At 35.8% G+C, this 23,933-nt stretch overlaps 2 protein-coding genes and 1 pseudogene across 2 annotated transcripts; all 3 read right to left on the reverse strand.

Moving 5' to 3' along the window:
* LOC129641535 (olfactory receptor 6C1-like) lies at positions 1 to 940 on the reverse strand (annotated as a pseudogene).
* A 13,102-nt stretch (positions 941 to 14,042) lies between these two features.
* LOC129641536 (olfactory receptor 6C3-like) lies at positions 14,043 to 14,977 on the reverse strand. The gene is given in 2 exon segments (XM_055566226.1): positions 14,043 to 14,170; positions 14,173 to 14,977. Coding segments are annotated over 2 exon segments (933 nt in total).
* Positions 14,978 to 21,688: 6,711 nt separating this feature from the next.
* On the reverse strand, positions 21,689 to 22,627 carry LOC129641534 (olfactory receptor 6C1-like). The gene has a single exon (XM_055566225.1). The coding sequence runs from the start codon at positions 22,625 to 22,627 to the stop codon at positions 21,689 to 21,691; it is 939 nt and encodes a 312-aa protein (XP_055422200.1).
* Between the last annotated feature and the right edge of the window lie 1,306 nt (positions 22,628 to 23,933).

A 23,933-nucleotide genomic window follows, 5' to 3' on the forward strand; every position in this document is an offset into this window, starting at 1 on the left:
TCATTTCCTTGAGAAAAACATAGCCTTCCTTTCCATGTCCAAGAAGGCTCTCTTGACTTGCTGATTCCTAAGAGTGTAGATAAAGGGGTTCAGCATGGGTGCTACTGAGGTATTTAGCACAGCCACTCCCTTGCTCAAAGAGACCCTGTCTTTTGCAGGTGGATTCACACACATGAAAATGCAGCTGCTGTAAGAGATGGAGATGACAATCATGTGGGACGAACACGTGGAAAAGGCCTTTTTCCTCTGAGTGGTAGAAGGGATCCTCAAAATTGTTCTGATGACATATGTGTAAGACAGAATTATTAATGCTAAAGTGAACAACAGAACAAAACACAGCACAGGAAAACCCCAGTATCTCTAGGAATTTGGTGTCTGAACAAGAAAGGTATAATAAAGGGAAATAATCACAAGTAAAATGGTTGATAACATTGGACTTACAGTAACCAAGCTATATGAAGAACATGAGTAATGGGAATATAATTAAGAATGAAGTCAGCCAAGAGGCCAAGACAAGCAGCGTGCAGACTCTGTGATTCGTGATGATCATGTAATGCAGTGGTTTGCAGATGGCAATGTAGCGGTCATAGGACATGGCAACCAGAAGGTAAATCTCAGTGACTCCCAAGAAAATGAAAAAAAACAACTGAGTCATACAATCATTAAAAGAGATGGTTTTATCTCCCGTAATAATGGTGGCCAAGAACTTGGGAATAGTGACAGTTGTGAATGAAACTTCCAATGTGGAGAAACTCCTGAGGAAGAAATACATGGGGGTCTGGAGGTGGATATCCAGCAGGGTCAGGGTGATAATGGTCAAGTTCCCAGTGATGCTGAGCATGTAGGTGATGAGCAGAAAGACAAAGATCAAAACCTGAAGTTGTGGGTCGTCCGACAGTCCCAGGAGGATAAATTCTCTTATTTCTGTGTTGCTTCTCATTTTACTTCTTTTAAGTAACCATCAGGAGAAAACACAAAGGGAAGACACAGAAAAGGGGATTATTCATGTATAACAATGGGATTTGTCTCTGAAAGTAAACTTTCTATGCCATGCTAACATAATTCAGGAGATTTTTTAAAACAAGTTAATAAAAATAGGTAACTTACTTTATTTTTTTTAATTTTATTAAATTTTATACTTTACACAATTGTATTAGTTTTGCCAAATATCAAAAAGAATCCGCCACAGGTATACATGTGTTCCCCATCCTGAACCCTCCTCCCTCCTCCCTCCCCACACCATCCCTCTGGGTCGTCCCAGTGCACTAGCCCCAAGCATCCAGTATCGTGCATTGAACCTGGACTGGCAACTCGTTTCATACATGATATTTTACATGTTTCAATGCCATTCTCCCAAATCTTCCCACCCTCTCCCTCTCCCACAGAGTCCATAAGACTGTTCTACACATCAGTGTCTCTTTTGCTGTCTCGTACACAGGGTTATTGTTACCATCTTTCTAAATTCCATATATATGCGTTAGTATACTGTATTGGAGTTTTCCTTTCTGGCTTACTTCACTCTGTATAATAGGCTCCAGTTCCATCCACCTCATTAGAACTGCTTCAAATGTCTTCTTTTTAATGGCTGAGTAATACTCCATTGTGTATATGTACCACAGCTTTCTTATCCATTCATCTGCTGATGGACATCTAGGTTGCTTCCATGTCCTGGCTATTATAAACAGTGCTGCGATGAACATTGGGGTACACGTGTCTCTTTCCCTTCTGGTTTCCTCAGTGTGTATGCTCAGCAGTGGGATTGCTGGATCATAAGGCAGTTCTATTTCCAGTTTTTTAAGGATTCTCCACACTGTTCTCCATAGTGGCTGTACTAGTTTGCATTCCCACCAACAGTGTAAGAGGGTTCCCTTTTCTCCACACCCTCTCCAGCATTTATTGCTTGTAGACTTTTGGATCGCAGCCATTCTGACTGGTGTGAAATGATACCTTATAGTGGTTTTGATTTGCATTTCTCGGATAATGAGTGATGTTGAGCATCTTTTCATGTGTTTGTTAGCCATCTGTATGTCTTCTTTGGAGAAATGTCTATTTAGTTCTTTGGCCCATTTTTTGATTGGGTCATTTATTTTTCTGGAGTTGAGCTGTAGGAGTTGCTTGTATATTCTCGAGATTAGTTGTTTGTCAGTTGCTTCATTTGCTATTATCTTCTCCCATTCTGAAGGCTGCCTTTTCACCTTGCTAAGTTTCCTTTGATGTGCAGAAGCTTTTAAGGTTAATTAGGTCCCATTTGCTTATTTTTGCTTTTATTTCCAATATTCTGGGAGGTGGGTCATAGAAGAACCTGCTGATGTATGTCAGAGAGTGTTTTGCCTATTTTCTCCTCTAGGAGTTTTATAGTTTCTGGTCTTACGTTTAGATCTTTAATCCATTTTGAGTTTATTTTTGTGTATGGTGTTAGAAAGTGTTCTAGTTTCATTCTTTTACAAGTGGTTAACCAGATTTCCCAGCACCACTTGTTGAAGAGATTGTCTTTAATCCATTGTGTATTCTTGCCTCCTTTGTCAAAGATAAGGTGTCCATATGTGCGTGGATTATCTCTGGGCTTTTTATTTTGTTCCATTGATCTATATTTCTGTCTTTGTGCCAGTACCATACTGTCTTGATAACTGTGGCTTTGTAGTAGATCCAGAAGTCAGGTAGGTTGATTCCTCCAGTTCCATTCTTCTTTCTCAAGATCACTTTGGCTATTCGAGGTTTTTTTGTATTTCCATACAAATTGTGTAATTATTTGTTCTAGCTCTGTGAAGAATACCGTTGGTAGCTTGATAGGGATTGCATTGAATCTATAAATTGCTCTGGGTAGTATACTCATTTTCACTATATTGATTCTTCCAATCCATGAACATGGTATATTTCTCCATCTATTAGTGTCCTCTTTGATTTCTTTCACCAGTGTTTTATAGTTTTCTATATATAGGTCTTTAGTTTCTTTAGGTAGATATATTCCTAAGTATTTTATTCTTTCCGTTGCAATGGTGAATGGAATTGTTTCCTTAATTTCTCTTTCTGTTTTCTCATTATTAGTGTATAGGAATGCAAGGGATTTCTGTGTGTTGATTTTATATCCTGCAGCTTTACTATAGTCATTGATTAGTTCTAGTAATTTTCTGGTGGAGTCTTTAGGGTTTTCTATGTAGAAGATCATGTCATCTGCAAATAGTGAGAGTTTTATTTCTTCTTTTCCAATTTGGATTCCTTTTATTTCTTTTTCTGCTCTGATTGCTGTGGCCAAAACTTCCAAAACTATGTTGAATAGTAATGGTGAGAGTGGGCACCCTTGTCTTGTTCCTGACTTTAGAGGAAATGCTTTCAATTTTTCACCATTGAGGATAATGTGTGCTGTGGGTTTGTCATATATAGCTTTCATTATGTTGAGGTATGTTCCTTCTATTCCTGCTTTCTGGAGAGTTTTTAATCATAAATGGATGTTGAATTTTGTCAAAGGCTTTCTCTGCATCTATTGAGATAATTATATGGTTTTTATTTTTCAGTTTGTTAATGTGGTGTATTACATTGATTGATTTGCGGATATTGAAGAATCCTTGCATCCCTGGGATAAAGCCCACTTGGTCATGGTGTATGATCTTTTTAATGTGTTGTTGGATTCTGATTGCTAGAATTTTGTTAAGGATTTTTGCATCTATGTTCATCAGTAATATTGGCCTGTAGTTTAAAGTAAGTTTTTACCATATTCCAGTATGTGTGTTTCACATAGAATATTTCTTTATCAAATCCCTGTTTTACAGGTTGCAATCAGAGTAGGAATAATTTTAAAAAATCTTATCCAAATCACATACCTGAATTGAAAAAGCAGGGATCATCACCTAGATCTTTCTAAAACCTAGGAAATACAGTACAATAAATGCTACCTGTTGACTTGTAAAATGCCCCACCCCCCAACACTTACAGGGTTCCCTCATGTTGGGAAAGACTTTGTCTTTTTTCAAGCCCCATAAAATCATCCTATCCTAGTTTGTGTCAGGTGGTTACTCGTATTGCTATTCTCTACTGTAATACAGAAAACCTAAATGTGTCAGGAAAAAGTCACCCAGTGGATATGTCTCCAAAATGAAAGTCATTGGAATGAAATCTTTAATAACATGACAGTTTTCTAAGTTTCCACTTAGACTCATATTAACTTCTCAAGCTCATAATCCTCTTCTGAGGCCCCAGATAATGGAATAAAGGAATCCAGATAATGGATTTGCTTCAGCAGTCTTCTCACATATTAGACAGTCAAGAGAGGAGGCAGAGTGGACTTTTAGTAGATTGCATCTGTGTTATGAGTTAAGGAAACCAAAATATGTTGTTCAGTCTCCAAATCATGTCTGACTCATTGTGACCCTGTGGACTGCAGCACGCCAGATTTCCCTGTCCCTCACTATCTCCCAGAATTTGCTCAAGTTCATGTCTATTGCATTGGTGATGTCATCCATGCCCTCATGCCATGGTGATGCCATGCTTCTGACATCCTCTTCTCCTTCTGCCCTCAATCTTTCCCAGCATCATAGTCTTTTCCAATGAGTCAACTGTTGGCATCAACTGGCCAAATTATTGAAGCTTTCAGTAGATAGCAATAACGGAGCTGCTCTGCTACATCAATCAGCTCAGTTCAGTTGAGTTGCTCAGTCCTGTCCAACTCTGCGACCCCATGAATTGCAGCATGCCAGGCCTCCCTGTCCATCACCAACTCCTGGAGTTCACTCAAACCTACGTCCATTGAGTTGGAGATGCCATCCAGCAATCTCATCCTCTGTCGTTCCCTTCTCCTCCTGCTCCCAATCCCTCCCAGCATCAGAGTCTTTTCCAATGAGTCAACTCTTTGCATGACATGGCCAAAGTACTGGAATTTCAGCTTTAGACTCATTCCTTCCAAAGAACACCCAGGACTCATCTCCTTTAGAATGGACTGGTCGGATCTCCTTGCAGTCCAAGGGACTTTCAAGAGTCTTCTCCAACATCACAATTCAAAAGCATCAATTCTTCAGTGCTCAGCTTTCTTCACAGTCCAACTCTCATATCCATACATAACTACTGGGAAAACCACAGCCTTGACTAGATGGAACTTTGTTGGTTCCTATGCAGCTCTGCTACACAGGAAATCCCAAATCAGAATTACATTGTCTACGAATGGTTTAGCACCAGGTTCCCTACAAATTGGGGAGCCATGATGGGTGAAGGGGTGACTACCTTTCTGGCTGCACCCAGTCCCAGGATGAAGGGCTCTCTGCACCTGACCCTGGTCCCAAAGAACAGGGTGGTGCTCCCTTAGGGACCCCGGGGAGTCCTGCCAGCAGGGATGTTGATGGACCAGCTATCCTAGGCCAATCAAGGCTCCTGTGATGCTGATATATCATTCTGTATGGGCAGGATTCTCACTTAGAGGTGTTCGGTCATAATCCCACAGATGGTTGCTTCGCTCCGTTGGCTCTTCAGCTAAGCTCTCAACCAAAGTATATGAATATCTGAAAACAAACATTACCTTCCAGAGAATAGTTTTTCTTCAAAATTTATGCCATCTAAATGTTACTAGTATTCTCTCTCCATTTCTGTTTCTCAGCCGTGTCCAACACTTTGCAGCCCCATTGACTGTAGCCCACCAGGCTCCTCTGCCCATAGAATTTTCCAGGCAAGAATACTGGAGTGCAGGTGCCATCTTCTACTTCAGGGGATCTTCCCCATCCAAGTATTGAACCCAAGTCTCTTGAAAATCTTGCATTGGCAAACAGATTATTTACCAATTGTGCCACCTGGGAAGGTTCTACATTAATCTTCCCTTAATAGAATCTCTATTTTGTCAGTGTATTAGTATAAACATGAAATAGCAATGAAAACCTTTATTTTGTCATTCCATTAACAGTAATAATAATTAATTTATGTTAAAAAGAAGCTGAGTTTCCTCAATAAATTCAGACAACCCAGAATTTGATACATATTTACAAATATAAAAGTCATTGTTCTCGGTTAACAAAAATCATCTATAATTAACAACTGTGTCTAAGAGTCATACATGACTGAGTGACTGAACTGAACTGAACTGATGACTCTGATGTGTAAACCACTTCTGGAATGTGAGGTGTTAACCATTCCTGGGATGGTTTTGGTAAAGTAATGAAGAATATATCCAAATTTCTAAGACATCATTTCCGAGTTTTATTTTTTTTTTTCCTTACAACTCATTCAAGCTTTTTTTTCCCCTTAGTCCCATGGAACTTAGGATAACAAGTTACATATTCCTTTCTGTCCCTTCCTTTGTAATTAATTCTAGTGTCTTGGTAAGGGCTTCCCAGGTGGCACTGGTGGTAAAGTACATGCCTGCCAATTCAGGAGACGTAAGAGATGTGGGTTCCATCTTTAGGTTGGGAAGATGCCCTGGAGGAGGGCATGGCAATCCACTCCAGTATTCAGCCTGGAGAATCCCCATGTACAAAGGAGCCTGGCAGGCTACAGTCCATAGGGTCTTAAAGAGTCAGACACGACTGAAGTGACTTAGCAGCAGTGTCTTGGATCTCACTGTCGAAACAGGCATGTGGCTCATTGAAAGTGAAAATTAACCTATATGATAAACAAATGCTGGCCATTGTTGTAAATAAGATAACTGGAAGTGATTTTCAGGACACACATGCTATTCCATAGTAAAGTGTAAGCATGGCTTCCTTGAGAAAAGATCACTAGCATTGCCCAAATTCACCAATTTAAAAAAGTGACAATATTTAAATGTCTATTAAAGATTACATTCCTTATTTTATATAAATTGTGAGACACAAGTGGGAAGCTCTCTAAATTCCACAATATAATTGGAAACAAATTAGCTTCTCACATTCTCTATGTGTACTGAATTTTCTCTTCATAACTTTAAGACTCCTAAGGAAATCATAAGTAATTCTATGAACACATATATCCTCAAGGCAGTTTTCACCCTTTGCATACGACATAGTATTCCACTTCCTTATCGTTTCCTTTCACTTGAGGGTCTTTTTCCTGGTGTTAGGTTTATAAGCTAGAATAACTTGTCACAGAAGAGAACAGAATATTTATTAAATTTGATATCTTGGGTAATAGCTTGGTTTTATAACAACCCTAATCTTTTTCTAGAATGATTCGTTCCACTCCTGATTGTATTTTCTGACATCTAATACCATGGAAGAACATCATCATGACTGTAAGGGGAAAAAAAAACTCATAAGAGTTAATTTAGATTATTTTCAGATTATTACTTTATGACTGCCTTTGCTAGTCCTACAATTAGTTCAGAGTCCTGTTTCTCTCAGACCCCTAATTAAAAAAAAAAAAAAAAAAAGTCCTTGTTTCTTTCTTAATGGAAAAGGGAAATCAAACCAAAGCACCAATAAGTATGAATAGGAATAATGAAGGGAAAACTGTAAAGACCTAGGTCACTCTCAAAATCTGTATAATTTCCTAGAAATGTTGCTTCTCCCCTAATTGTCTCATTTTTAACTATTACCTATGTCTGAAGATAATTTTTAACTTAAAAAGGAAATAAATTCTTATAAAAATATGGCATCAGGACTTAACTTGCTAGTTAAAAACGTGTGAGACTATTAGGGATTTGTATTCCAAGAGAAATTATTAAAAATACAACTCTCTGAGTTATAGGTTTCTTTTCCACTATGAACATGACTATAATATTTCATGGAATTATTATGAGGGCTAATTTAATTAAAAGAAAAGTGATATTATATAAAAAATTTTAAAGCATGCATTCCCAGAGTAAATATTATTTTTATTATTATTCCTAAAAGTAAAATCAATTATTACCTTTGAGGAAGATGATCCCAATATTAAAAATAATAACCATTTTTGAGGAAACTCGTTTGAGAGACAATGATAAGATTTATGCAGTCATCTAACAGACTCATTACAATATTTTTGTGTAATGTTTGAATAACCTAATAATGAGAGGCTAAATATTAAACAAAATCATATAGCTAGTAAATGGTCAAATTAGTATTCTAAATTCTTTCTGCTTGAACTGAAGCATGTGTTATTTATCAAACATATATTCCATGAGGAGGACCAAACTCAAAGAGTAATTTTCTAACAATGAATAAATAATTAGTAAGACAAACAGAAAGAATTAATGTGCTCATTCTTCATAACCCTTGATATTTACAGAAAGGAAAGGCAACTCCAAATTATTCATCTCCGTGTAATGAAAAGTTAAGCTAAGAATGTATATATCAATGCTAAGAAAAAGTTGTCATTGGCTTTTACTTTACAGTCTTACCTCTTTTTGTACAAATGCATCACTTCAGGTGACTGAAGCTATTTTAAAAACTTGGTCACTATTTCAGTTTTAGGATAAGATATCGAGCATTTCTAAGAATGCTCTATCTCAACACATTTGAAATTACCTTATTTCTATAGATAAATTTCCTTGATACATGTTACATGGAAGCCATGGGAGCAAACACAGTGAAGGGAAGCAAGATATGGAGTTACTGTGGTCCTTTCTGGATGTGATTTCTCTATGAATTTTAACCTGCATGAAGCAAATGTTGCTTTATCCACCATATGGGCAAGGCTAGTGGGAAATACTCCAGTGAATCAAATGTGAGAACAGGGCCAAGAGGAAATACACTAAGGATTATAAACATATTATCAACATTTATATCACTACTGAAACAGAAAACTTTGCAGATAATATCCAAACAGATAGAAAAGCATGAGAACTAAGGCAGAATCAAATGGATTATTTTCCTTACTGTCTATGTGAAGATATCTAAATGTACAGGATTTTGGAAGGGATTTCCTGAATATCCTAAATCACCATTTCTCTGAAGAATAGACCTTTTCCCCCTTGCTGACTAAACTACTGTGATGAATGGATCTTATGAGTAAACATTACATTTTCCTTTCTTATGTGATAAAATGTCTCTATAAAGTTGCTCTCTGTGCTACTAAATAAAAAAAAAATTAAAAATCAAATAGAGCACAATAAAAACAAGAATGAGAAAAAATATCATACTCAGTGAATTCCAATGAAATTTATGAGAAATTGTGGATTAAATACACTTTAAAATGTTCAAACTCTTCCTAAACACTTTTCAGGTTATTTTTCCATAATAATAGTACTAACTGTTGAGAAGGATCTACCAGAGGTCCTGTTTTCATCTGATTGATTGTCAGTGTTCCAGTAATTACTGAAAGCATAAAATCTAGTAATTTTATAGGAATTTACAACTCAGATTCCTTTTAATCTAATTTTAGAAAGGACAGAAAATTAAATAAACCTCATCTATTGACTCAATCACTGTTATTCATTCAACAACCATTTATTGAGATTCTTCTAGCTTTAGATACTATAGGAGCACTAGAGACACTACAGGATCAAAATAGATATGACCCAAATTTTAATCAGCTTACCAAGGAATCTCCAAACACAAATAAAGAAGATATTGTCGTGGTCCGTGCACAGGTTAGAAAAGAATTTCCAGACATATAGAATGAGAGGGAAATAAAGTTTATTAGAGTGGGAGATGCTGATAAGAAGAGATACTACACTTGATCTTAGTCAAAAGGCTGAGACGCAATAGATTTAGGGACATGGGGAGAGGGGAGGAGAGGGTGAGAAAGAGTAACATGAAAACTTACATTACCATATGTAAAATAGATAGTCAAGGGGAATTTGCTGTATAGCTCGGAAAATTCAAACAGGGGCTCTGCATCAACAGGGGTGGGATTGGGAGGGAGTTGGGAGGGAGGTTCAAAAGGGAGGGGATATATGTATAGCTATGGCTGATTCATGCTGAGCTTTGACAGAAAACAGCAAAATTCTGTAAAGCAATTACCCTTCAATAAAAGAATAAATTAATTTTTTAAAAAAAGAAAGAAAAAAAGAATGAGAGAATGTTAGAACAGTGAGCCAGCTCAAGGGAGAACCAACGCTGAACAGTCCTCAGTCCACTTTTATATCCAGGGTGCAAGTACAAGGAATGGGGTAGGTGTCTTGTGGGTCACTTGCTGATTGAATGAGACATGCATATTGGGTAGCAAAGAGTAAGGCAAATACCTTCCTTGTGTGGGTAGGAGGGGAGACAGGTTATACTGCTCAGGAGGACCAGAAATCCGTTAATAGTTATGACATGGGGGAGGGAAGGACCATATGTGTCTGCTTTTTTCGTTCCTGCATTCCAAGACCCTCCTTGGTTTTATCAGCTTTTTAGTCCCTGGGTCACCACATTCCTCCCTTCCTTTATTTTTAGGGCCAATTCTTTGGCCCCTGTTGATACCCTGTTCATGTCTAATTATCTACCTATTGCTCTTTTAGGCATTTGGGAACTGAGTCTCAGGAGAAGAGGAGCGATGACCATTCTGGATTCTTCAGGCTGTACAGGGGTGTCATGGGACTCTGGGCTCCCTTTGCCTGCTTCTTTGTCAGGGTGAATTTATGGAGGGAGATGAGAGTCCATGGAATGATAAGGTGATTTGTTTCAGCATTGTCTTTGGGCTGGTCAGAGGACAGTCTTGTTGTACTACCACTTGGAGATTTGTTGTATTCTAGAAGAAACAAACTTAACAAAAAAGTTAAAGGTACATGGGCCAAAGATTAAAAGAAGTAGGAAAGCTGCTCAGGGGCTAGCCAGGAGAACCAGGGCCAGACATTGGTTCGTGACATTAGTGTTTCTCTAGGTACAAGAAGATGCAAGAATTTGGGCTCATAAAATCTTTACCTGAAAACATCTGACTGTCTGAAGGCCAGTTCTTCTGGGCTTTTCCCAGAGCACAGAGCGCATTATTTCTGATCTCCATCCTGAGCTCCTTTTAAGGGGTGTTGAAAGTCAGCAGCTTGCAGTGGTCATGATATAATCTTTGTAGAGGCAGCTAGCAAGTGCCAACTCCTAGTCAGCAGGGTCCAAATATGTGACCATGCTTTGGGTGCATTTCATGCCCATTGTGCCCTGCAGTGCTGGGAAGGCTCATTCCAGGTCCGGGGAAGATTTCATTGATCGGCCACTCAGGGTGCTGTTATTGGACCAGGTCTTGTGAGCAGCAAAAGTCTCTGGACCATATCTGTCTTACTAGCCTCTTGGTCCAGGAATATAGTCCCTCTTGTTGCTTCTTCCCATATCTAGAGTTACAATATTACAATCATTGATATCATGGAACTGCTTATCAGCATTTTATCACAGTCTCAGTCACACATTTATTAACATAAGAAACAATCTTCTGATACAAGAGACATAGAAAATAGTGCAGCTAGCAGCTGGTAATAAGGTCACAAGCAAGAATTTAAGTCAAGAACTTTCATTAGGTATAGCCCAGCACACCCTGGGTAATCTGACTTGGTTAAATGACTATAGACAGGTGTGACTCTAATGGTTGTACATCGAAAGGTTGGTTATTGAGATAAGCTTAAGAAACAAACAGAGTGTCCTTTTTAATAACTTAATTAAACCTTTATCAATATAACATAACAGTAAGGAACTATCTCAGAAGTGAGTCGTAGTAAACACACACCTTAATTAATGAAACTAGAACTTAATATTAAGTGAAATATAATTTTTTTGTCATTGTGAGGGCATTAACCCTGTAGCCAGGGAAGGCTTTAACCCATCAAATAAAAATGAGGTTTGTCAGGGAGCCTGAAAAATTCAAGCGGCCGTCTTGGATTTCCCATAGTCCTGACTCTTATTTACAACTATTGTTAACCCATTTTTAATTCTCTGATTTAGGAGTAGGCTATTGCCATATTTTAAGGACATCAAATAGCAAAAAAAGAAGGGTTATTTCTTGTAGAAGCAGAATGAGCTTTTACATGTATCATAATCTTTAATAATTCTTATTTACTTTACCAAAGTAACAAAAGATTTAAAAAACAAATAAAATACTTAAAGGCAAAGAAATTCATAATCTGTTATTGAAAGCTTCATTCTAAGAAAACTTTGTTCTCTTAACATAGAGAATTGGCTGAATTCCAGCCTGTTACCAGTTTAACAGATAACAAACAAACAAAATTTTTATTGATTAATCTTAGAAAAGTCTTTTCCATAAATCTTGAAATAGCTGTATTCTTGCAAAGGCATCACAGTGAAACCATAGAAGACATGTTAAAAATCTCATTAAATTGCAATTGACAAAGTAGCTTGGCCATTGCTGTGATATGTAACACTAATATGATAATTAGAATTATAATTGAGCACATTTTTATCAGGGCATATCAGATCTATACGAATTCCACATAATTTTAGGATATATATATATATTAGTAAGTCAACCGTATAGTATGATCTGAGAAGATTTATCATCCCTTCAACAATATTTCCCATGTAACTTAACATGTCTAATGAACCCAGGTGGTTTAAGAGCTCTTTGGGTTGTCTCAGGGGCCCTCTGAAGCATCCCAAAGTCATCCTCATAAAATATGTGAGATGCCCCCAAATCTCTTGGTGGACTTGATCATGATGAAGTCCTGAACAAATCCAACTCCAAAATACTGGAATGGCAGTTGAACCGCCACTTGGTGTAGGTAAAAACACCAAGTTACAAGGGAAAAGAAGAAACAGAAAATAACCCAATCAAATAAAATAAACCTCAAAAATTTTACCCTAAACAAATGGAGGTTTTTAAACACTTGACAAAGACATCAAAATAACTGTCATAAATATTATCACTAAATTCAGGAAAGTGGCAGTGTTTTAGTTTTATTGAATTTATTCTGAATTATTTGAATGAATTTTTTCCAAAATAATAGAGAACATGGAATTATATACAAATTACATGATATCATGATCAATATTTACCTTCAAAACATGTATTGAATTTCACAAAATAAATATCTTGACATTAAAAGTCTGATGCATGAGTACATATCTCTTTGGACAGAATTTAGTGTATGCCGACTAAAAAAATATAGTCACAACCTGAAAGAAGAGAGCTATTTTATTTGATGGGAATGTTTAGGACTCTGAGCCCAGGAAACAGCATCTCAGTAGCTCTGAGAAAACTGCTTCAAGAAGAAAGGAGAGGGAGTCAGACTATATACAAATTCGCAACAAAGAGAGCAGGCAGTCTGAACACCAAAGATCAGGTATCAAATAAAGGAATTTAACATTCTAGGTATAGGAAGATGCAAGCCTCTATGTCCACTGAATTAATTCCTTTCATAAACACCTCAGCTGCTACTGCTACTGCTAAGTCGATTCAGTAGTGTCCGACTCTGTGTGACCCCATAGATGGCAGCCCACCAGGCTCCCCAGTCCCTGGGATTCTCCAGGCAAGAACACTGGAGTGGGTTGCCATTTCCTTCTCAGCTATCTGGGGCCAAATCCGGTTCCCTTGTTCACCTTAAAGAGTTGCAAGTGGTTACTTCTTGCATCACCCCCAGGTACTCAGCAATCACCATGAGGGAATGAGACTCTACTGGTTCTCAGTTTGGGGAGCTCTCATTCACATTTGGAGACCAGAATTTGCTGATGGCTGTGACGTTTCTTGTTTGTTGATATGACAGGAGATATTTTCATTTCACACATAATATCACACAGAATATACAGATTCTTTAAACCATAGGAAATATTAATGTTCATCTTGAAAATACACAGGAAATTACACACTCATTTTGAAATTCCATATTTGAAGTACAAGGTGGTATCATAGGATCTTTTCAGTGACTGATTAAGAGAATTAAAACCATCTTTCACATTGTGCTATGGCTTAAAGAAATACATTTCTTTTTTTACAAAAGTTCTGCATGAGAAATAACCTAATTATATATTTATTTTTTATTTTTTTAATTTTATTTTATTTTTAAACTTTACATAATTGTATTAGTTTTGCCATATATCAAAATGAATCCACCACAGGTATACATGATTATATTTTTAAATGTCAAAAAATAATACACTGGAGAAACAGGAATGGAAGTAGAAGCAGCAGACTGGGAAAATAATATATTAACTGTCAAGTGGCATGTTAAGAGACTATAACGATCAACCATAGTTAAACAGACTTTAAGGAATTTTAGGAATTAACCAAACTGCCATTTAAAGTTGACCAAAAAATCATTTATTGCCAGAAAAGACTGCTTTACAGACCATGTCTTTGAAGGCTTGTTTCACTTGCTGGTTTCTCAGGGTGTAGATGAAGGGGTTCAGCATAGGGGCCACAGAGGTATTGAGAATAGCTACTCTTTTGTCAATGATGCCTTTTCTTTGGCTGAGGGATTAGCATACATGAATATGCAGCTTCCATAGGAGATGGAGATGACAATCATGTGAGAGGAACAAGTGGAGAAGGCCTTTTTTCTCTGACTGGCAGATGGGATTCTCAGAATAGTCCTGATAATGTACATATATGACAAAATCACCAAGGCCAAAGTGAATAGCAAGGTAACCAAAGCAAAGTAAAAACCAATTATTTCTAGGAACCGTGTATCTGAACAAGACAATTGTAAAAGGGGGAAATAGTCACATGCAAAGTGATCAATGACATTGGAAGCACAGTAATCCAGCTGGAGGAGAAGCATAAGGGGTGGGAAAATGGTCAGAAACCCACCAAGCCAAGCACAGAGCACAAGCAGGCTGCAGAGTTTCCTGCTCATGATGGTTGTGTAATGCAGGGGCTTGCAGATGGCAACATAGCGGTCATAGGACATGGCAGTTAGAATGTAAAATTCAGTCACTCCCATGAAAATAAAGAAAAATAGTTGGGCTGCACAATTGTTGTAAGAAATAGTCTTGTCTTTGGTAATAATTGCCCCCAGAAATCTAGGGATGCACACAGTAGTAAAGGAGATTTCTAAGAAAGAGAAGTTTCGGAGGAAGAAATACATTGGTGTCTGGAGATGGGAGTCCACCCAGGTTAAGGTGATGATGGTCAGGTTTCCAGTGACACTTAATACATATGTGATTAATAAAAAGAGGAAAATCACAATCTGAAGCTCAGGATCATCAGAAAGGCCTAGAAGGACAAACTCTGTGATCACTGTGTGGTTCATTTCTTTCTCTTTTTCCCTTCTTTTACCTTCTTTTAAATATATTTAGATAGAAAGTGTATTAAAAGGAAGTGATGAAAAATATAATTCATGATGACCAATATCATCATCATTTCTAAAGCATTCTATCTAATTCATGCCCATATTGTTTTCGTTTAATACCTTATTTACAATTTTTCTTAAAACGTATTTGTGGGTCATGTTTTATATAAGAGTTCTCTTATTCTAAAGCTAACAGGAAAAGTTAGGAAATCTTTATATGAGTCATATTATTCAGAGATGATAAATGAATTTGATACTTTTTGCTTTGTCTAGTTTATGCAAGTCCTTGCAGTTTTGTTGGGATAATCCTATAAAACATACATCATTTTTTGTCAGGTATCAGAAAACACTGCCATCTAAAAGAGAAGTGGATGATCTTAATTCCATCATAAGACATAAATGAAACTTAAAAGAATAAAGTAACAACACCTTTTATGAAACAAGAAATCAAATCACGATTTTCTTAGCAAATAAAATAAACTTTAAAATATTTAATGATTAGATAATTTAATTACCAGCTATATATATTTTTTTTTTACCAGCTATATTTTTTAAATTTTATTTTATTTTTAAACTTTATAATATTGTATTGGTTTTGCAAATTGGGGTTTATGAATGTAATTATCAACATGAATATGCTATAGGTATTAGATATTATTTACAAGAAAATATAATTATTTTATATATTAAATATCATTCACTTAATGGTTTACCTGATAATTCCTTTGAAATCATTAATGTTTGACATTCTCTAAGATTTTCTATGCATATATATATATATATAGAAACTTTATATATATATACAAGACTGTGTATGCTTTTTAGCTTAAAAGGATATGCAGTATTTATCAATTTTTTATTTTCATTGGAAGCACAAACTGAAAAATAACTACTTGCCTCAGATAGTAGCAGCTCTATTACCCAGACTTCAGCCCAGTACATTTTCCATTTGAACATCCTTGCTTCTCAGCTATTAAACTTTATGAGCAACTGTTTTATTCCCTTGGAGTTCTACCCAACATTTATCTTTTACATGAGGTGATTAATCCAAAAGGATGTTCCAGAAATGTAGAAGAAAACCTCTCCTATTAATCCAAAGCCATTCAGCTGATTCCCAGCTCCACTGGATGTATCTATCATTCTGCGTATCTGGTTTGCTAAAATCATAATAGCTCCCTTATCTTATTTTAGATATTCACATTTCTGCTGTGAATAATAGAAGATAAATCATCACTACTCTGCCAGACACTAGTAAACATCACACGAATTAAATTTGATTATTTTCTCTCTATTTTATGATGATTCATGAAAAATAAAAATGGAATATCAAAAACTTAAGAAGATATGGAACTTCTATCATCCTCTTCAATAATGTTGGTCTAGAAGTTTAAAGGAGCAATATTTAAAGTGAGAACTGCAAGTGACATGGCAATGTGGGGTATTATGAGTGTAGAGTCTTAAACTAGGATCTGGCATTTAGTTGCACTAAATGCTCAAATATTCAAGTTTAGCTCTTGTGACCTATGAAGAGAGACCTGTGTTGATCTCCTGGGAACAAAGGCCAGGCGACAGCTGTGCTATGACGTGGAACATCGGGATTTCTGGAAGCTACCATTGGTGTTCTCAGAGCCGCCTGACTCTCTTCTATAGTGAATCTCTCTTGGGAATGTTTATGTTCATCCCACAGAAGAGTTCAATGAGGACTTCTACAAAATAATACTTTTTTCATTTATCCCAATTATTTACTATTTTTGAGTAATAAAATAGATGTGAAATCTTACAAAAATAGCACTCAGTCGACTTTAGTTTCAGCCATATTCTTGGCATATAAAAGTTTTCTACATATACACTTCATTACTTATCCTTAGACTTCATTATTGTTGGAGCTTCAAGGTTCTTTCATAATTCTAAGTTATATAAGAACTTTATTAAATATTAAGGGTAACAAGGGAAAAATAACATACAAGGGAACTTCCATCAGGTTATCCACTGACTTTTTAACAGAAACTCTACAAGCCAGAAGGGAATGGCATGATATATTTAAAGTGATGAAAACAGAAGAACCTACAATCAAGACTACTCTACCCAGCAAGCCTCATTCAGATTTGATGGAGAAATCAAAAGCTTTCCAGATAAGCAAAATTTGAAAGAATTCAGCACCACCAAACCAGTTTTACAACAAATGCTAAAGGAACTTCTCTAAGCAGGAAACAAGACAAGGAAAAGACCTACAAAAAATAAACCCAAAACAATTAAGAAAATGATAATAGGATGATACATATTGATAATCACCTTAAATGTAAATGAGTCAAATGCACCAACCAAAAGACATAGACTGACTGGGTGGATGAAAACCTGTGCATGTATGTACTTCCAAATACTATATCTCTCTGCTTAACCTCCCAAACAGTATGGAGTCATTTTATATTATTAGGTTAATCATGTTCCCATTATCGCTTGCAATTGCACTGATCTTTAAATGCTGTCTGGCTAATGATTGTGAACATTGAAAAACATCTTTTACTATTGTGATTATGTAACTATTACTCCTTAATATCATTGTATCATGATTGGTCAACAACAGAATTCTATATCATCAACACTAACATTTAATAGGAAAACCTATAATCACCTTTTAAAATAAAGATGCATATCTGAAATATCTTGGAATTTTTTGAAAAATACAAATGCCCAGGTATTGCTTTTTTCTTCCAAAGCTCCAGATACGTTTCTAAGGAGCAGCCATGTTTAAAAAGGACTGCACCATAGGATGATCTTTTACTTTTATCTAGTTGGTTTCACTTTTTCTATTTCATATTCAGTGCTCCCATCTCATTTAGCTTTTGTTTTCAGATTTCTCCATCTCTTCTACTTTTTTTAATGTCCTTTCTCAAGCTTTTATCAATCATAGTAGAACAGTTTTCATATACATATATATAAATAGTATTTGTAGGGTGTATATATATATATATATATCTCTTAGAAAAGTATGAATTTTTTCCTAAATAAAAAATTTGACATTTTGACTCAACTCGACTTAATATTAATAAAATGCTATATTTCTAATTATAAAAATAGATATACAACAAGCAACAAAGTTTTATTATATCACACAGGGAACTATAAACAATATCGTGTAATAACCTATAATGGAAAATAATTTGAAAAATAATATATGTGTATATGTGTAACTGAATTACCTGGCTATGTACCTGAAACACTGTAAGTCAACTATACTTCTATAAAGTATATATGCTAAGAAATTTTAAAACAGAAATGGAGCTTTATGGTACTCAAGGATGAGATTCTGCAAAGTATTTTAAGATCACTATAGAAAATTATTCCACACTATAAAGTCTTTTAAGCATGTAAAAGACTATGTAAATAATCAATAACATGTCACCGACCATTACAATGTTTACTGAGCTTAAAAAAAGATTAGAAACTCATATATACATATATATATATAAATTATTTACATTATTAATAGTACTTCTGATAATAATGAGGAGGAGAAAAAGAAAGAGGAGGGTAGAGATACTTTTTTTTCAGCAATGACTATAATCTGGGATGACCCAGAGGGATGGTATGGGGAGGGAGGTGGGAGGGGGGTTCAAGATTGGGAACACGTGTACACCCGTGGCGGATTCATGTTGATGTATGTCAAAACCAATACAATATTGTAAAGTAATTAGCCACTAATTAAAATAAATAAATAAATAAAAAAATCTATAGCCCAGACCTAAGTCCCAGGGACCGGGGAGCCTGGTGTGCTGCCGTCTATGGGGTCGCACAGAGTCGGACACGACTGAAGTGACTTAGCAGCCGCAGCAGCAGCAGACCTATTCTAATTGTTTTCTTCATATTGCCTCTTCGAATCCTGCCAACAACTTTATGAGGTACCTATAATTATTATTCTCTTGCAGAAATATTTATGTTATCTTTTTCTCTGAAAATATTTTATAAGATTGTTGCCAATTGGTCAAAGTTTATGGGAAATTTTAAGACAGCAAGTGGATAGACTATCTATAGCCTACTGGGCAAATTTGGCTCATGAACTATTTTTATTAAAAGCTTTATTAGACATGCTTTAGCCCTTTCATTTACATGTTGTTCATAGCTGCATCCACACTACAGAGGGGGACAGTTAGTTACCTCAAGGACTTATGGTCTACAAATTCTAAATTATTAATATATGACCCTTTTATAGAAAAAGTATGACTTGACTGGTGATATTGATAATCAAAATGCTCATACAGATTGCAAACATTTATAATAACCACTAAGGAATTTGCATAGTGTTATGTAGAGAGCTGTATTATCTGATAATATCAACATAAACTCTCTCATATCTTTTGCAATAATTTTACAGTTCTTTTAATTACCAGAACTACACCTATCTGCAGTCTATGGTATATATTTTTTTTGAGTCATTAAAAAGTCACAGTTATCAATCAAGTCTAACTTCAGTATTTTCATGTTTCCAATTAAGCTTAGAAATGATAAATGTCCAACATGAGGGGAGGAAAAAGTAACTGCATGACTTCCCTACAGTGTGGAAATCTCCTCAGTATGGTTTATAAGTTATTTTCTTTGTGTTTCAGCTAATGATGTATCTAAGACTCTCAACTGAGTATAGTAAAAGAGTATCAAAACTTAGTTCAATGAATTATGATTACAGTCTTTCTATAATAATGGTTTAAAAGTGTAGGATGATTTTGAGCACTTTCCATTATTATTTCAGTTTTTGACTTCATGGAAAACAGAAAAAAAATGTTCAGGGCCAGAATTGTATGATCTTGTACAATTGTTCATATACATTCTAATCAGTACATTTTCCATATGATATCATACTCTAATGCTTAAGATAAGCATTTTTAACAAGAAAATCTCAGTTTTGTGTATAGTAAAACTTTGGTACTCTTAGTTTCTCTAATACTGATTAGGCATATCACTTAAAGAGACAATTAAAAGAATTGTATGTATAAGCTATTATCTCAAAATAGCCACAGATATGAGAAAGTTATTAAAAAAAAAAAAAACCTTAGTTATTGATTATCAAAAGACGAGCTTAACATCAAGCATTTATTTAAATATATAACTGACCATAGCAAATGTAGTCATATTTGGTATCCAGCAACTACAAATTGGCAATTGGCATGGGTACTCGCCATATAACCTCTAAAAGGATTAAATCATGTGCTGCTGCAACTGCTGACCTTCAACACTCCCTGAAGGAGTGAGGGTAGAGAGAAGAAATGAGGTACCCTCTGCTCCAGGAAAACTGCCAAGACAGGTCTTCAGATAGTTAGATACACTCAGGAGCTGATTTTATGAGCCCAATTCTTGTATCTCCTCATATCTAGAAAAGTACTAAAATTCTTCATGGTGCAAATTGTTTCTCATGACTGGCAGAAGCTTCATAAGACCAGCAGAAATTCTAAAATAAATGTGTGCTTAATTGTATATCAAAATCATATATACACTATCTTTCCCCCGTACCTCTTTGGAACAGTTTCTCAGAGTTATTTGAGGCACTGTCTCCTGGGTCGCTCATATTGCCCACCTAAAAACTTAACACACAGCTCTCAAGTTTTTAAGTTGCCAGTTTCTTCAGGCTTCTTAAAAGAATAGTTATTATATATATGTTAAAATTGGCATTCCCCCAAATCAGGGTCTGTTTCATAATTTTCCCTAAGCAACTATTCATTATAATAGTTTTTTGAATTGAAGAACAATATAGTGATGTTTGAATGGCATCATCGACTCAATGGACATGAGTTTGAACAAATTCCAGGAGATAGTAAGAAACAGGGAAACCTGGGTGCAGTCTTCTGCAGCCGGGGAGTCTGCAGTCCATGGGGTCACAAAGAGTTGGACATGACTGAGCGACTGAACAACAGCACAGAAAATGTTAAACTCCTTAATGGGAAATGTTTTTTGATTTCTCAAGAAAATGTAATTACATTTTTCTTTTAGTTGTACTGTTTTTCACATAGTTACAAAGTAGGCCACAGTATGCAAAGGAGAGTGTGTTCAAGATTCTAATAAGACTGTCGTATTATGTTTATAGTCTCTGTGTAGTAAATTAAAAATAAGATTAAATATGATTTAATATGCATTTAATTTCTAGAAAACCTGATTTCTGGTGAGATTGTAAAACACTATTCTCTCTTGTGAGCACCTGTTCTGCCTCTTTCTGATTTTAATTTTCTAAAAATTAGTGTGAAATAATGAAATTAATTTATATTAAAAAAAAACCTAATTTCTCTATTACCATAAAAAAAGTGTTTCAAAGAAGGAAATAAAATCACTCCCATAGTTACGGACTAGAAAAACCAGCCCTAAAGGAAGAAAAGTACATGAGAAAAGGATTGCAAATTGAATGGAAAAAAACTGTATAGTGTATAAGCATATATTTGTGTATATGATGTGTGTGTGTGTATATATATATATATATATATATATATATGAAGAATTCAAGTTTGAATGGCAAAAAGAAAATATACATATGCAAATATCCTTGATAAACTGCTGGCAATAAAAATATGAATGATTAAACATGAATCTAGGGAGGCTGTGTGGATATTAAGAGATTTTGAAATTCCTAGATTTTCATTTAATTGCTTTTCATTCATATGGGTCTAATTCATAAAACAAGACTTTTATTTTTCATTCACTTGAGAAAAATACAGTCTTCCTTGCTGTGTCCATGAAGGCTCGCTTGACTTGCTGATTCCTTAGGGTATAGATAAAGGGGTTCAGCATGGGAGCTATGGAGGTGTTTAGCACAGCCACCCCCTTGCTCAAAGACACCCTGTCCTTTGCTGATGGATTCATATACATGAAAATGCAGCTGCCATAAGAGATGGAGATGACAATCATGTGGGAAGAACAGGTGGAAAAGGCCTTTGTCCTCTGAGTGGTAGAAGGGATCCTCAAAATTGTTCTGATGATATATGTGTAGGACAGAATTATTAATGCTAAAGTGAACAAGAGAATAAACACAGCACAGGAAAACCCTACTATCTCTAGAAATTTGGTGTCTGAACAAGAAAGGTATAATAAAGGGAAATAATCACAACTAAAATGGTCAATAACATTGGACTTACAGTAATCAAGCTGTAGGAAGAGCATTACTAATGGGAATATGATTAAGAATGAAGCCAGCCAAGAGGCCAAGACAAGCAGTGTGCAGACTTTGTGATTCATGATGGTCAAGTAATGCAGCGGTTTGCAGATGGCAATGTAACGGTCATAGGACATGGCAGCCAGAAGATAAAACTCAGTGACTCCCAAGAAAATGAAAAAAAATAACTGAGCCATACAATCATTAAAAGGGATGGTTTTATCTCCTGTAATAATGGTGGCCAGGAACTTGGGTATACTGACAGTTGTGAATGAAATTTCTAATAAGGAGAAATTTCTGAGGAAGAAATACATGGGGGTTTGGAGGTGGGCATCCAGCAGGGTCAGGGTGATAATGGTCAAGTTCCCAGTGATGCTGAGCATGTAGGTGATGAGCAGAAAGATAAAGCTCACAACCTGAAGTTGTGGGTCATCTGACAGTCCCAGCAGGATAAACTCTGTTATTTCTGTGTAGTTTCTCATTTTTTCTTCTTCTTCTTTTGAGTAACCTTCAGGAGGAAACACAAACAGAAGACACAGAAAAGGGGATTATCCATGTATAGCTCTGGGATTTGGCTCTGAAAGGAAATCTACTATGCCCTGCTAACATAATTCAGGAGATTGTTTAAAAGTTAATGAAATAGATAACTTGTTTTGAAGTAAGTTTTTACTACATGTCAGATTTGTGATTCACAAAGAATGTTACTTTATAAAATCCCTAGTTTACAAATTGGCATCAGGCTAAAAATATTTTTAAAAATCTTATACAAACAACATATCCTTTACATGAAAAGCAAGGATTATAATCTATGTTTTTCTCAAACCTAGGAAATACAGGAGGAGAAAAGCTACCTCTTGACTCTTTAAAAGTGTCTCCACAGGATCCCCTCATATTGGGGTACTCTTTGTCTTTTCTTCAACCTCCGTAAATCATCCTATCCTAATGTCTGTCATCTAGTTTCTCGTATAATGATTGTTTCCTAGTGTAATATAGAAAAGCCAAATGTGTCAGGAAAAAGGCCATTCAGTACATATGCTTCCAAAAGGCAAATCATGGAAGATGAATCTTGAGCTACATGCCAGATTTCTTAAGTTTTGAGTCATACTCACACTCACCTTCTCAACCTCCTACTCATCTGAAGCCCCAGATAATGGAATAAAGGAATCCAGGTCATGTATCTGTTTTGGTGGTCTTCTCAGATATTAGATAGTCAAGAGTAGAAAGGAGGCAGAGTGGCCATTAAGTATATTGGATCTGTGTCATGAGCTAAGGAAACCAAAGTATGTCAATATCTAAAATAAAACATTACCTTCTGGAGAACATTTTTTTTTCTTCCAAACCTCTCTATCTAAATAGTATTAGCATCCTCTCTCTATCTATATGTGTATATTCAGATTTTTACATTACATTTTAATTTTATCTACATTAATGTTCCCTTAATAGTTCTGTTTTGTCAGGCTACTAGTATAGTCCATGAAAGAGCAATGAAGTCTTTATTTTGTTATCATAACTAACAGTAGCAGAAATCATTTAACCAATTAATTTCAATATCTGCCTCATTAACTACAGTAAAGTCTTTGGCTGTGGAAAATTCTTAAAGAGATGGGAATACCAGACCATCTTACCTGCCTGCTGAGGAACCTGTATGCAGGTCAAGAGGCAACAGTTAGAACCAGACATGGAACAATGGACTGGTTCCAAATTGGGAAAGGAATACATCAAGGTTGTATTTTATCACTCTGCTTATTTCAATTCTATTCAGAGTGAAGTGAAGTGAAGTAGCTCAGT

Source organism: Bubalus kerabau, chromosome 1, assembly GCF_029407905.1.
Source record: "Bubalus kerabau isolate K-KA32 ecotype Philippines breed swamp buffalo chromosome 1, PCC_UOA_SB_1v2, whole genome shotgun sequence".
Classification (NCBI taxonomy): Eukaryota; Metazoa; Chordata; class Mammalia; order Artiodactyla; family Bovidae; genus Bubalus; species Bubalus kerabau.

Excerpts from the sequence above, each read along its gene's own strand:
- LOC129641534 (XM_055566225.1), bottom strand. The coding sequence starts at position 22,627 with ATGAGAAACTACACAGAAATAACAGAGTTTATCCTGCTGGGACTGTCA.